Below are 15233 nucleotides of genomic sequence, written 5' to 3' on the forward strand. Positions count from 1 at the left end.
CAGCCCTCGGAGCAGCTAGGCAAAGCAGAAGGCCTGCGCTTGGTCTTCTGGGCTGTTTTCTCAGGTCAGGGAGGGAATGAACGGGAAATACCATGCAGGTCAGACGGGAATGAAGATCTAAGAGGGCATGAACCCTGGCGGGCAAAACCAACCACGTCTGCAACCAAACCCTCCCCAGCACGTCAACATGGGAGAGTCGCTGAAGAAACAAGTGCTCGTTTCGTTTTCAGTGTATATTAAAACAAATTTATTTACACAGTAACATGATGCCATGGAGAACACAGCAAAGTACCACAGCAAACCAAAGGGCGGCACCACCTGGTGACAGAGGGGACCTTACATCGGTAGATTTATACAACTCTAAAATATGTAAAGGGTTGAAGCTCCAGGATAGAGCAAGAGAAACAAGATTTTCAAATACAGAGTGTGGGCAGAGCCATGGGGAACTAAGGAGAGACTGGAATGAGGACTGCCATGATTCAAATACTGAGAAAGATGACGTCTTGCTTCTACCCTAATCTCATGCCAAAACGCCCTGCAGATCAACAGAAAATCCCAACCCAGTGTGTTCACACGTAACTCTTTAAAAAACTGGTAAGGGAAGGGATAACCAAGTGGTACTTGGAGCAAGTTTCCTGAAGCAGTGTGGTTTATCCTTCAAAAATGCTACCCTGAAGCCATAGGGCTGTTCAACATTCAAATTATCATGAGTGCAGACACACACATACTTTCCACACACTATACGGGCAAAGTGGATTTTCCATAATACAATAATAGTCGTAGCAAAATATATGACTCTATACTTCTGCTAGGTTAAAAAATTTCCGACCTCTTTTGATTCCCTGAAACTTTCTTAATTAAAAAAAAAAAAAAAGCATAGGGATGAGAGGGTGGGTAAAGGTGAGAAGCTGGAATAAGCCCAGAGGCTCTCTGGAGTGGGAAGTATGTGATGGGATGGTGGGAATGCAGTCCCCCGCAGCCCACTTAGGTGGGGAAGCTTCTAGCAGGGGCTGATGCAAAAATCTACTCTAATTTCAAACAGCTGCAGAGAGGGGATGGTTAACAGCTGTCTAGCACCTTGTGCATTCGGGGCACTTAGAGATATTAAATGATGGTGACGAGTGGTAACCACCTCTGTAGGAAGCTTTATAAAAACGATTAGAATTTGTTAAGAAATCTCCCAGGAGTTCTTTAAACAAACCTACTGGAACTACCACATCTCTTAGAAAAAACTGCCCAGCTTTCAGAATCACACAGCTGTGATGTTCCCAAGCCAAAGTCGGGGCAACAGCCACGGTCACGTCATGGGGAGAGGGACTGGTTCCTTCTCCTTAGATCCTGGGGCCCACGCCTTTCATCATCACCATCATCTTCTTTTTCTTTTCCTAATAGACAAAATGGACTTATTAAAAAAAAAAAAAGGGTGCTTTTTTTTGGACGATGGATTATTTTATCAGCCAGATCCCTTGACAAGGAATGTACGTGAGCTCTCCTATGGCATCTGCTGTAACTCAGCCTCCTCACCTGGGAAGCAGCGGGACAAAAAGGCTGGATTTCTTTGGTATCATCCCTATCTAGGATCTTGCACTGTAGCTCCCCTGGCTTCCCTTATGGCATCTTTTTTGGTCCACGGAATCCCTACTTTCGGCGCTGCCAGAATCACGGACGGCTGGCCTTCAGTGCACACTTGAGCAAGAGCGGTGCTTGGCTTGGTTTTGGCATGGCACTTGCGGCCTTTGCGAATATGAGCTTCAGTGAGGTAAAATTGATAAGCCGGTTTCGTGGGCAGCCATCCTGTTCACTCATTAGGCTGGACCAGAATTTCTGATCCTTATCAACTAGTGAGGGAAGTAAAAAACATGTCAGAGTTGGCCTGGGGAAGCCAAGTCCCTCTCTCCCTCACCTTCAAGTATGTCTATACTTCATTCATACAGCTAGAATCCCCTGGAATTATAGTGCAGTATCCTGAGTACATCCTGATTTCTGGGACTAGTCTGTGTGTTTTTCAGATGACTGCCAGTATAATCTAGGGAAAAATATTATATTTGCAGGTTACCAGCAAAACCAAATCACGTTACTTCCTAGCACTGAAGTGTTTTTAATTCAAATTCGGGAAGCTGAGTGCAATCCTTCCATGCCTTACTATTCAGTAGGACCCAAAGGTCTCTCATCTGCAGTACTAGAAACTTTAAAATACAGTTTTCCTCCCAGAAATACCGTTTAGATCTCCTGGCTTATGAGTTTTGCATGTTAACAAACTTCTTCTGAGTCTGGAAGTAATACCGGCCCCCACTTAATCTGACGAGGAAAGGCTACCCAGACTCTTGAAATCCTCACCAGCACGTTTCACTTTTAGCCACCCAACGTCAGTGGTGTGGGAGCTTGTGCCCCCTCTACACCTCACCCAGTTCATCCCCAGAGGGTGCACCTTGAAACCCACTGCCGTCCTCTTGGCCTCCAATTCTCTCGTAGTCTAGGGCTTGGTGGGCCCCATTCATGATTCACTCAAGGTTCTGCTGTGGACTCCAAAGGTTCGACGGCTCTTCCTCCCATCCTGCACTTATGCTTCATGCATTAGCTTCTGAGCATCACGTCAGTGTCCGTTTACCAAATGGGCTCTCCCTCAGGCTGGCAGGTGGAAGACTCGTATCCCAGTGCTCTCTGTGGACATCGGGTTCTCTTCCTTCCGAGACTAGCTTGTCGCTCTAACAAGGCACTCTGCTATATATACATTCAGGCTTGGTCTTGGTTACTCCACCCATTTCCCTGTTTCTCTAGCACTGAGATGTGTCAGAGAGATTGTTCCTGCTCGTGCGTGTGGTTTAAGGTAAAGTTCCAAAGGTGGCTTAATTGTTCAAACTTTCGATAAATGGAAGAATCTGTAGTACAGACTTCAACAGAAGTGAAAACATTTCCAGATAATATTGAAGATAGTAACTTGACGTCACTTGAGAAAACTTAAAGTGCTATCCTAGTCATAATGCAAAACTCAAAAAAAATATATATATATATATCCGTCTGTGTCTGAAGGTAGGGTTTCTTTCCAGTTGATGAATGAATTCAAAGTTCCTACTATAATTAAAATGGGACTGTAAAAAAAAATATTTGCAATAATATTAGCTTGACTGAATTTCACTATTCTGGAAAAATATTCCGAGGACCATCTGATGTAGTAGTACTTCTTGTCTAGAGATACAGTTATTTTGTCTGTTCTGCTCTAACCTGTAACACCCTTTTAAACCCTCTCTGCCTCACATTCCTCAGCCATCACTCAGAGAAAAATTAATCTAGCCACCTGTCTCTGGGAAGCCTGAGGCCCTTCTCTGATTAGTGGCACTCGTCTTTTGCCTTTAAAAAATCTGAATATAAAAACAGTACTAAACAAATCTGGTGCGAAGGAGGTGCTCCGTTTACCAGTGCTCTAAGATAATGGTAGTGGCGAGTGTCCATGCCTAGAATACTACAGAGTTAACACAAAGAAGGCTGAAGCCAAGTCAAACAGAAAAGAAAAGAAAAGAAAAGAAAAAAAGATACCTAGAGAACAAACAGAGGGACCAGGGAACATTCTTCATTAAATATGAAACCTCATTAAATAGTCAACATTCAAATTTACATGGGCAAGGCACCACGAGCATGACATTGAGAGAGTGTCTCAATCTGCAAACCCTCGGGGGGGAGGGCGGGGGGACTGCTAAGGGAATGTGCTAGCTCACACGGTCAGTGGTCTGTGTGCTGTTACTTCAGTGTATAATGAGGCAAGGGCTTATGTGCACATGGGCTATGCTAAGGTGAACTAAACACCAGGTCGCTAGGCGAGGCGCGGCCCTGCCACAGGACACGGAGACGGAGCGGACTGCTGGCCTGCAGCAGCGTGCCCACTCTGCGGCCATTCCCAGGGGCAGAGCCCTGCACTCTGGCCAGGGGAGGCGAGGTTCTTTGTGGGCCAATGTGCTCTTTTCCTTGGGAGTCCAGTACTGCTGGCCAGGAGGACAGGGACAGCCTCCACTTGGAGCCTCCCATGGCCCATTTTCTTAAACACAAACAACAACAACGAAACAACGAAAAAACACAAAGAAGATCACAATAAAATACATTCTTCTCCTTTCTTGATCCTCTTTGATGTAGGTGAATCATATCAAAAAGGCTGTTAAAAATGTTAAAAGTTTAGAAATGTCCACAAGGCCACTACCGTGCTAAGTAATACTGCACAATCAGTCTCGGCTTTCAGAAGCTCTGTGCCAGCCGACGAGGGTTCCCGGGGCCCCCTCGCAGGCCAGATGCAGAGAATGCGCCTCTCAGCCCTGCCCCAGGCTGGTCCCCTCAGAGGCCCGGCCTCCACTCCCAGCACGCATGCACACACCCACGTGCACGCACACTCACACCTTCTGAGTGACTCTTGGGATTTCAAGGTTGAAGTAAACAGATACTCACAGTTTTGAATAAAACAAGCACACACACGTCACCTCCCACCCCCACCACCTGGAAGGAACACTCATGTCTTAGCGCAAATCCGTATGTGCCAAGGGAGGAAGGGGAGGATTTCTGTAGAACTTGCTTCAGGTGAAATTGCAACACAAACACTGTAATATACAGCTAAAAAATACATACAAAAATTGCACATGTATTCATAGGAGAGGGGCACGGACCCCATGTGCGGTGCACGGCTCGCAGGCACCCACCTCAGCAATCAAAATCCCTGCCAGCCGTCCTCCGGAGCCATTGCAGGGAGTCCTGCGGTGCGATGTGCCCGTGCCACCGGCAGGCAGCCTCTCCCGCAGAGGCCAGCGTCCTGAGGAGGAGGCTGGCAGCCTCATCGGTGGCCTTCTCCCCTCCCTGGCCTCCGGCCGCCCTCACAGCCAGCGCGCCGTGCCCTCCGAGCAGATCTTAGAACTCCACTGACAGCTGTCGTGCACGGCTGATGTCTATAGCATTTGGGAAGCTAGTTAACACTGCTACTGGGAGGAGGAAGCTGGCCGATTACCGCTCAGGGGAACACTGGGATCCGGGTTCCGCCAGCCCTGGCCGTCCACACTGACAGCTCTGACAGTAATCAAAGACAGCACTTTCAACGATCCCCCCCGGGGGGGGGGCCCTAGGGAACTGCATGTGTGGGAAATCATCTCCTGGTGTCCTGCCAGCTCTTCATCAGATCACCCTGCGGAGGCACTGGGACACCACCTTGGGTCAGTTCTGTAAGGCGCCGTAAGTGGCTGATAAACCCAAACTTCATTGGCAAGTGGACAGAGTCAAGGTGAAGGAGAATCAGGCAGTGGCAGCAGAGGGCAGACCGGTAGGTCCACCCCCCATGCAGTGCACCCACTTACCGAGGACAAGTGAAAATGCGTCCATGACCCAGGGGATGCAACCTCTCCTTGTCGTTTGACTATCTGCGGGAACAAAGGATAGAGTCCCCAGACACAAAACTGGCCCGATGCTAAGGATGGCAGTTCTGCCTGGTAAGAGAGTCAGTGATTGATACTTCAAAGAAAAAAAAAAACCTGTTGTGAGAGCTTAGTGGATGATAGTAAGGACAGGTCAAATCTGTCTATTGCTAGTGAGAATAAATACTTGGTGTTAAAAAGACAGGTGATATTCAGAATTATGGAGGAGCTGGACACAGCTCACTGAGTTCATACCAAAAGAGCTGTCCCTTCCGGGATGGACATTTTCATTTTCTACCTGCATCTGGGGACAATCAGGGTGAAAGGTGTTCGTTCCAATGGAAGGCAACTGCATGACCGTACAGTGAAGACAGACCCAGCTTCGTGCTCGGTGTGGAGCCGTGGATAAGCCTTCAGAGGGGCCTCATGTTTCCCGGACAGGGATGGAAGGTTGGTCTCTCTTCTTTCCTTGAATTCTGTGGGAGCGCTGGGAAGGGGGCGTGCACAGATGACTTGAAGTGGAAATGAAGAACAGCAGCAACCAGGACAGACTAGCGGTGTTGCAGGGTTTTCACAATACAGCCGAGGGAGTCTGGAGTGGCAAAAGCCAAATACTGGGCACACAGCCAGTCCTCCAGGCTGACCCCACCCTCCCTGTCCAGGGACTTCTCGGCAAACTTGATCATGAGCAGTGTTCGCCTGATGTCTAGCCAGTTCTGGAGCAGGGCGCTCCTCTGCGCTGGGCTGGGAGAGACGGCGAGAGTCTGGAAGAGGTCTTCCCGGGGGCCCCAGAGCAGACACTGGAGGATGCCTTTGGCGTCTGAAATGAGGATCCGCTCAGAAGGGTTGGGATTGAGGAGGCAGCTGGCCAGCTGCTGCAGGCCCCGGGAATAGGGGGAGCGGAGTGGGATGCGGGGCAGGTCTGCTCGAGTGTATTCTTTCTCCTTCAGCTCTGGGTTCTCATCGAAGGGGTTGGGAAGGTGCAGCATCTCATAGATGAGGATGCCTGTCTGGAACTCATCACACTTTTTATACTGGGTGGCTGTTATGATCTCTGGAGCAAGGCGGGACTGGTCGCGGAGGATCTCGGGGTCCACCAGATGGCTCTTCTGCTTGGCCTGAGAGAAGTTGCTTACTATGAGCCTCGTGGAACAAGAGGAGGTGGGGCTGGACTCTGCAGGCCCCAGGCCCTGGCTGCCTCCCCCCGGCTGGTAGTGGACAAGCAGCAGGTTCTCCAGACGCAGATCGCAGTGAGTGACATGGTAGGGTTTGAGGTGCTCCAGGCCGGAGCACAGCTGTAAGAGCAGCAGACACACTTGCCTCTCATACAAGTCGGGGCTCTTCCCATGCTGGGCCAGAGAGTCCCGCACAAAATCAGCCACGGTGAGATAGGGAACCTCTCTGGTGATGACCACAACGTGGCTTCTCTGCTTCCTGCTCATGGCCCCCTGGCTTTCTTTCTGGGATGACTCTGCTTCAGAGCAGGGCTCCGGGCTTCTCCCATTGGCTTCTTCTTTTGCCTCTTCTTCAGCCTCTTCCTCTTCCGGGGCATCGGGATCCTCCCAGGGAAGCAGACGATTCGGGACTTCAGCAAGGAAGTGACCACAGTCCTGCTGGATGTTAAAATGGACAGCCAGACTCTGCCGGACAGCCAGGCTGTGATAGTACTGCTGAGACTCTTCAGCTTTGCTCTTACAGATCTGAAACAAGAACGCAAATAACACAATGCAAAATGCACACTTCCGTAACCAGGCTTAGGCGTGTAAAGGAAGATTAACTGCAAGGTGAGTGGTGGGGGACAAACCGTGCTGTAGTGAAGTCTTCAGGAAGGGTTGGTAGTCCTGTGCCGAGCGACAGTGATAATGCAGGAGCCGTTTCTTAAGGCTATCTACCTGCTGAGCACTTTATGTGTATTATCTCTAGTCCTTACATCAGCCCTTCAAAGTAGGCTGAAGATTTATTAAAAAAAAAAAAAAAAAAAAAGCCCAGAGCTACCAGCTTGCAAACCCAAGCCTAACACCGAAACTTGCTTTTTCTACCATACCTTGTACATCATCTAGAAAACAGAACCAAGAATAATTTTTTACCTACTTTCTGTAGAGGCTCACAGCCCAGACTTACACAGCAGCTCTAGAAAGTGGGCCAGGATACCTTATTTTATCACTGGTCAGGAGAGTAACATAATATTGGCCAGGTAAAGTGTGGGTTTTCCTAATTTTCAATGAATATCACTGTCACTACTCAGGCATGCACGGTTGACTGGCAAGGTAGAGACAAAGATTTGAAAGAATCATTGGTCTGACCTCATCAGAGCACAACCAACATTTCAATGGCAGGACTCTGAGTTTCATGCTTTCTCTTAAGAGGCCTCTTGTAAAGGCCAATATTTAGGCAGCAAGGCCTTTCAAAAAGAATTTTATTAAGTGGTTATGGATCATGCAAGAGTTTTTTTTTTATCACAAACATTAGCCAAGAGTTCTACATACCAAAACAACTACTGTATTTCTAGTCGTCCAGGGTTAGAAAAAGTAAAAAAGCAAAAAGTAAATAAAATCACCCCTAAATGGATTATGCTCATGATAGGACATGGAGAAGCTGACCGTGGAGGACTTCCAACAGCCCGGCCAGGCAGCTCCTGCACGAGCCTGTAACGGAGAAGCACGTTCTCCACCCTCAGCTGGGATATGCTGCCGGACTTCACAGGGATCCAGGCCTCCCAGCAACAGGCACCTGGAAGTGTTCACACTGCCTGTTTGCTTCAGTAATACAGAAAAGAAACAAATTTTAAAAAGGATTTTCTAGCTACTTTTATTTTTAAAAAATGTACATTTTCTTGGGAGGGTGCTGATGAGTCTCCCAGTTCTGAGAAAGAGCACCCTCTGATTTTCATTCAAATAGATATTAAGAAAAATATGAACTAGGTGATGGGGACTCAATAGTGCACCTCTCATAATGAAAAAGGAAAAAAGAAAAGAAAAAAACAAAAAGAAAAAACTCCCCCCCCAAACCAGACCAAAGGTAAAGGACTATCTGGGGGAGAGGAACATCTTCTCTCATTTACTGTATTTACACATATTTATTACACTTAGAGTCCCGACACCAGAAATCAATACGAGAGAAATCTCGCTCTCTTTCCTTCTCTCTTCAAATCTTACATGACCTACTTCATCAATTTGAGGGCACGCTAAGCATTTCTTCTTTAACCAACTTCTGGTCTTGAAACAGAGATAACCCCAGGCTGAGTTCACGTTCAAACATATATCTTTCAGAAAATACTATCTTTGGAAAGCTCTCAAAGTCCCTGTACACGCGGTATAATATATACTCCTATACGCTCATCAATCCCAACACGTTTTCTTTCTATACTGTACTGCTGACATCTCGTATTTATGTGTCAGCAGGTATTTAAAACTCCTACACTAGTCATCTTCCAGCGGTACAGGCGTTGGATCTAGGACATGGCACCATTAAACCCATTTCCAATTTTGATAATTTGCTCAATATCACATCACTGGCTGGAATGAAAGTTCAAAGGTCCCAAGTCCTCAGTCTTTGAAAAGTCAATCAAATACCACTGAGTTGAGTTGAATGAGACTGTAGTTAAACTCTGGCAGTCAGTTTATAGAAAGGACACTCACCAAGGACTTGGCAGGTTTGGGATTCAGTCCTGCCAATGACTGTATAACCCTGGGTGTCTCAGCTAATTTCTCTGGGTCTCAGTCTCCCTAAAAAGGGAGACAATAGAAAAAAAATCCTGAAACCTACTACTCCATAGGGCACTTGTGAGGGTTAAATGAGAGCAACTCTATAAAGTCGATCTCAAAGCTACACAAACGTAACATTGCCAATGACTAGGACAATTAACAACCTGCAAATGTTAAAAGTGATGTAATATTATAGAATCTTCATGTTTTTTCAAACAGAGAAAGCAAAACAGAAAAATGCATCTTTCTTTTGAGTCCTGAGAGCCACCTGCCCCAGCAGCGAGGCTCTCTGACCATGGGTTTGGTGGAGGTAGCCGGAGAGGAAGAGCTAAAGTCCAACACCCTCTCAGGCCACAAGTCAGACTGTCAGTATGTTCTGGTCCCTGACAGGCCCAATCTAAGGCTGAAAGAGAGAGAGAAGTGTCTGACCACTCTGTAGTTTCTACTATGCTAAGTTGTGATGAAAAAAAACTTGCCACTCTGTGGTGTGGCATTAGAAGCAGAGAAGGTATTCTAATAGTGACTTCTCCTCGCATCGTGTTATTCGGGTGGTATCCGCCCACAGACACACACACTTTCATAAGACTCCCCAGAGCTGTGTGAGCAGACAAGAACATGGACACTACAACAAGAATTTATGTTTAGTTTCACAGATCAACTTGAGATAAAGGTTCAAAGTGATTTACAAAGGAGAAATGATAAATTGTTCAGCCATTCTGGATGCTCTGAAGGAAAATGGGCTGCCTGGCTAGCCAGCCCAAGCGGGTGGTACTTCCTTATCTCCTCATCTTACAATATAGAGACAGACTGAAGAATAATGGGTCACTCTAGTTTAAAGAGTAAAGGGAAAAGAGAAAAGTCTGGAAAGAGGGAAACAAAATACTAGGGCTTCTAATTGGTTCACAACCATGAAAATAGTTATAATCAAATTACAGACCTATGGAGATTTCCAAAATAGGATTTCTTGTATGATGAGTATCTCATGGATCTTTATTATGGAGCTTGTGATGATGTTAATTTAGGTAGGAGTATTATATGATTCTATGTACTACACGGTAGCAATTTTTCAAATATTAATAACTTGACTCCTTCAGTTTAAAAAAAGAAACTCAAAATGACCTGACTTCAGATGATGAATTTCTAGTCCAAAAGTTATTTCAGAAAACAAGCCGCTCTTTCCAGAACAAATGGACATGGTTCCTCCTGCTGGTTGTTGTTTTGACCTCCTTCCCTTACACGATATTTTCTCTACCAGGAAGCAAAGTGACTTCTTCTTGGCTTCCCATTTTCATTTAACTTTCTTGAAAGGAATTTACATTTTTTCCCAAAAAGGATAGCTGGCGTGGACTGCAGGAATTTCCAAAGAGATGCCACTCCCTAAGAATGATTTCCACAGGACTTCTAAGCTTCCCAAATTTTGAAATAGGAACAAAACAGGAGCTGGAATGGTCCCATATCTTCGTGTAAGATTCTCCTTTGTAATGGGAGAAAAATAATCTCATACTGTTTTAACTACGTGTGGAATAACCGATTTAACCTGCCACCAATTTTGGCAGATTCGTCCTGTCTGCACTTCCGGAATGGGAAGGAAAGCTCGGCAAGAGCATGAACCACGGTGACACTAGAGGGCGCCATAATATCGCCATCCAGGAGTCCTTTCCACGGCAGCTGCGGCGGAAGAACAAAACCAGGCTGGGGAAGGTTAATGTCCTACAATATGCCCTAGGTCCTCTTTCTGGACAAGTTACTGGTTCTGTGAAGGTGGCAATACCGAATTCATGCGACAGGGGCGCTTTCTGTGAAGAGCACAAACAGGAAGAGATGCGCATGTGGGCACGGTGACCCCGGCCTGCTTGGCCGCTCAGACGGCACCCCTTCTGAGCTACTTCTCCAGAGGAAGCCAGAAGCCCATCTCAAGGGACAGCCAGCCAGGGGTAGTTGCACACCCACCAACATGCAGAAAACACTGCCACAAAAACAGGGGCCTGCAAGGAAACGGAGTTGTCTCATCCCAAAGGATGAGTGAGGACAGAGAAGAAAAAGGGAAACTATTCATTCGCAGCACGTGAGCATTCAAACAAGCATCTGATGGCTCCTTAGCACTTTCCACCTGTGAAAAATACTGAAGTGATCCAGCCAGAGCCCCAAATATAGTGGGTTGGGGAACCCCTTAGCCACGATCAATCACCTGTTGGAAAATGGGGGGAAAAAATGCTTCCAGAGCCAGAGGCCTTCTCCTGAGGCCTTCTCAGACCCAGGTCAAACCACACAACACTTACACAACCTGATCTTAGTAGGGAAACAGCCTGGTAATTGTTCTTCACACACAGCCTTAAAAGTTTAATTCCAAACATTCCCTTCAATACAGGGGCTCATTTTCTGTGTTGCTCATGGCAACTGCTCTGCATACCTTTGAGTCAAATCTGCCATTATAAAGCATTTATGTTAATAATAATAATAATCTCAACCGAGACAGCGAACTTTTAAAAAGCAGAGTGTGGGGAGCTTTGACTGTAAATTCCCATTAAAAGCAGCTGGGAAGAAGACTACGAGTCTGATACTGTGGACCCTTTCGGAATGCGCACAATGCCTGGAACCCGTTAAGAGGATGTCCATACATCTTGCTGTCCTTTCGACACTGGGGAGTGGAACAGATATTCAGTTGAAGGCAACACAGTAGGGAGGCAGGGGGAAAAGGTGGACATCTGGCACCACGGTAGGGAAGTGGCTGGGGAATAAATCAGCTGTCGAACAGAGTGATATTATCCATTCTCCTTTATTTGACTCTTTCTCCCAAAGGCTCCTTGAAATGCTAGTGTTTGTGGGGGGGAAGTCTGTTCTCTGTCCTCTTTTCTCATGGACACACTCCCTTCAGCAAGTTCATGGCTTCGATCATCTTGATATGTTATTGACTTCCACATTTGTAACCCAGATTTGCCTCAGAGCTTTAGACTCATCTCCTCAATGGCCTACTTGATTCTCCCCTCCCTTGTATGTCCTATCCCACAGACCCTTAAACTAAACATAACCAAACCCAAACTCTCCTTCCCACCGAGACCCCTGGTCTTCTAGTACTCCCTCTTCTTGGTGAATGGAGCCGTTATCTGTCCCAACATCGGTCTAAGATATCAAATTCACTCTGGATTTCTCCTCCATCTTCACTCCCTACATCTAATCAATCACCAATTTTAATCAATTCTGTTCCCAAATAACTTTCAAATTATCCTCGTCTCCATCATCTATTGCTACCATTATCACCGGCATGGAGTACTACAAAAGATTTCCAACTGGTCTCCCTGCCTCTCATGTGACTTCCCTCAAACACCAGAGCCACCTTTCAAAAAAATTGGATACCGCTTGCCTAATATTTAAACCTAGTGTTCCCACTATCTTCACAGGAGAAAGGCCTGGCCTGGCCTCCCTTTCCAGTCTTATTTCTCACATCTCTTTCACTTTTGCCATATTGAACTACCAGCAGCCAGCCCCCTGGCTTCCACCCGCCAGGCGTTCTCTCTGATCAGGGCCTCTCTTCACCCCTCATCTGCCTGAGGGATTCCTACTTACTCTTTCAAAACCATTAGCATGTGTCAGTTCTGTCAAAGAGAGAAAGCACTGAATACCCTAAACTCCTTCCTGTGTTTCCTGCATATGTCTCTATTATTACAGACAGTGCATTTTTTGGGTCTGTCTTAAGAGCAGATATTGGCATCAGCAGGGCCTACCACAGAGCATGCTCTCAACAGGTCTGTACAAAACACTGAGAAAGGCGACATCTGATCTGGTGTAGCCACAGGGTTATTTACTCTGAGCAGCTAGAATATAGGAACAGCTTTTATGAAACAGGTGGAAGTTGGCAAGGTGATGGGGAGGGGGCAACGGCAGACTAATCTGAGTAATGAACACTCATGACCTGACGACGCAAGTAAGTAAAATCTGAACAATGAAGGGGTTCGCTGAGTCCAGGCTGCCCTTAAAGGCTGGTGGTTTTGCACTGCACAAACCTATACAAAATGACAATGTTCTTCAACATTCCATTCAATTTCTTCTACTTTTCCCCAAAGAAAACAATAATTACAAAACACAGGACCCTTCAAAAATATTCCACATTGGCTTTTATTTCTCCATTGATGGGCCAAGTCAGCCTAGTACGTCTTCAGCTGACTTCCACTTTATCAGCAGGAAATCTCATTTCCATCTCACACTACACATTTTACTGTGCCTCAGTGAACCTTAAGTGAGATGGATATCGTAGGGAATGAATTGTAGAGGGGCAAAAATGAGAAACACTGAAGATCACATACACCATATCATCTGAGCCATTTTATCACATTACACAAAAACACATCTGCAAACGGGAAAGAGCATAGAATGAAAACCTGCAAGTGTGAAACAGACAGATAGCCAGTATTTGGTACAACCTTGCTCTAACAACACAGGCTGATTACTCCTAGATCTCAATTCTTTGATCGACCTAGAAGAGGTATTGCTTTGCTTGCTGCTACAGAGCCAAGACCCACACACACTCAGTGCTGTTATAAATATATTAAAAATGGATTAACTATTTAATATATAAATGCCATCTGGGCCCCAGGTACTCAGAACCCCATGCTACAGGAATCTTCCATGAGCTCTGTCAGGTAGGCCAGGTAATTCATAGCTTGAATTGCTGCAAGAATGTTCACATGCCCAAGAAACCCATTTTGGAGTCTAGAGAGAAATTCAAAAAGGCAACTGTATAAGATTTTACTATTTTATTTGTAGCTTGTACCCATTAAATCTTCTCATGCTCCCACTCAGCATGTGGAACAAAAGAAAATCACTTGCGTTTCTGAGCTAATAATTTGGGCTGACAGAATGATGCCCAGGGTGTTCACATTAGAGAAACTGAGGTACGGCACAGTTCAATAACCATCTCAGGCACAGATTAGGAGTTCAATTAATTTGAATCCCAATTTATAATTCCCAACTATGGTTGCTCACCTTATTCATGAGAGCCATGGCTTCCTTTTCCCACTAGACTATTCATTTTGATTCCAGATTTACTGAGTACCCAAAACCCTTCCTTCCTAAAACAATTCCCAGTTGACACTCTCAGGAATGTCTGTCTGCATTTAGCCCTGAAATGAAACGGACCCTGACCTACGATGGCTAGGACTACGTGCAGTGGGCTGCTGATCAATGGCTTTCTGTGAAGTTTCATTATTGGAACATATTTGTACTGAATTATGAAAGTGGAAGTGGTTTCCCCTCTATAGTTTTTTCCTTATTACTAAGCCAGTAATTAATTGCCTGTGTCGATAGTCTGAACTGGTTGTAAACTCTTACCAATCAGTTATTCCTGTAAATGCTTTTTCATTTAGTGCCTTGCTTTCTCAGCATCCACCCAAATGAGATAAAGAAAGACTCTGGAGTCAAACGCAATAAAAGATGGTGGTGTCCGCAGTCCACCTCTACTTACTATAAGCCTGTAACAAGATTCTTGGCATAGGTGGAAGAAAGGAAACATCCCACTGTTTTAACAGGGAAGTGCACATCTTCCTCTAGCTCTGTGAGCTCTTTTCTTGAGAACAAAGACCTGGACTCCAAAAAGAGAAAATACGTACTACCCCAAATTTGGAACTCTTGGAAAATAAGGCAGAAATTTATACTTTTTGCTTATGTGAGATTTTTATCATCTTCCCCACAGTAATTTCATCCAAATTTCTTTTGTGGTCTCACATAGCAGCATTTATTATAAAATGATCTCATAAAAGCAGTGATAAAGAATGTTCCATTGAGACTGAGCCATAACTTTACCAACTGGCCACTCTGCTTATAGGCAAATGTCGTCATTTGCCCATTCAGGGACAACATTGAGGCACGGCAGGGCCAGTCCACTACTCAGGCATGAGATGATAGGACAGGTTCCATGCAGGAAGCGAGAGGCAGCCTGCCATGAAGCTGGTGACCCTCTGCAAAAGTAATTATTCTTCTCTGGCCTCAGTTTCCTCCTGTGCATGATGATGAACGATGAATGCTGGCCCTTCTAAAGTTGTCTTGAGTCTACTTTGGGGATTACGTGTTTGGTCAGTGACTACCCAGATTCTTTGAAAGGAGGAAAAAGCAAGGTAGACTTTATTTAGAACAGAGAAGTTTCAAGCTCATGCTT

The 15233-nt window shown here is 45.7% G+C and overlaps 1 protein-coding gene across 3 annotated transcripts in view; it reads right to left on the reverse strand.

Annotated features, from left to right (window-relative positions):
- Nucleotides 1–223: 223 nt before the first annotated feature.
- The window catches only part of PEAK1 (pseudopodium enriched atypical kinase 1), a 287490-nt gene continuing 272480 nt past the window's right edge, over nucleotides 224–15233 (reverse strand). For all 3 annotated transcript variants that reach the window (XM_034668003.1, XM_034668004.1, XM_034668005.1), the window contains one exon: nucleotides 224–7081. In XM_034668003.1, the coding sequence (XP_034523894.1) occupies nucleotides 5933–7081 (1149 nt within the window). In that variant the 3' untranslated portion in view covers nucleotides 224–5932. The remainder of the gene's footprint in view (nucleotides 7082–15233) is intronic.

Source organism: Ailuropoda melanoleuca, chromosome 9 (genome assembly GCF_002007445.2).
Source record: "Ailuropoda melanoleuca isolate Jingjing chromosome 9, ASM200744v2, whole genome shotgun sequence".
Classification (NCBI taxonomy): domain Eukaryota; kingdom Metazoa; phylum Chordata; class Mammalia; order Carnivora; family Ursidae; genus Ailuropoda; species Ailuropoda melanoleuca.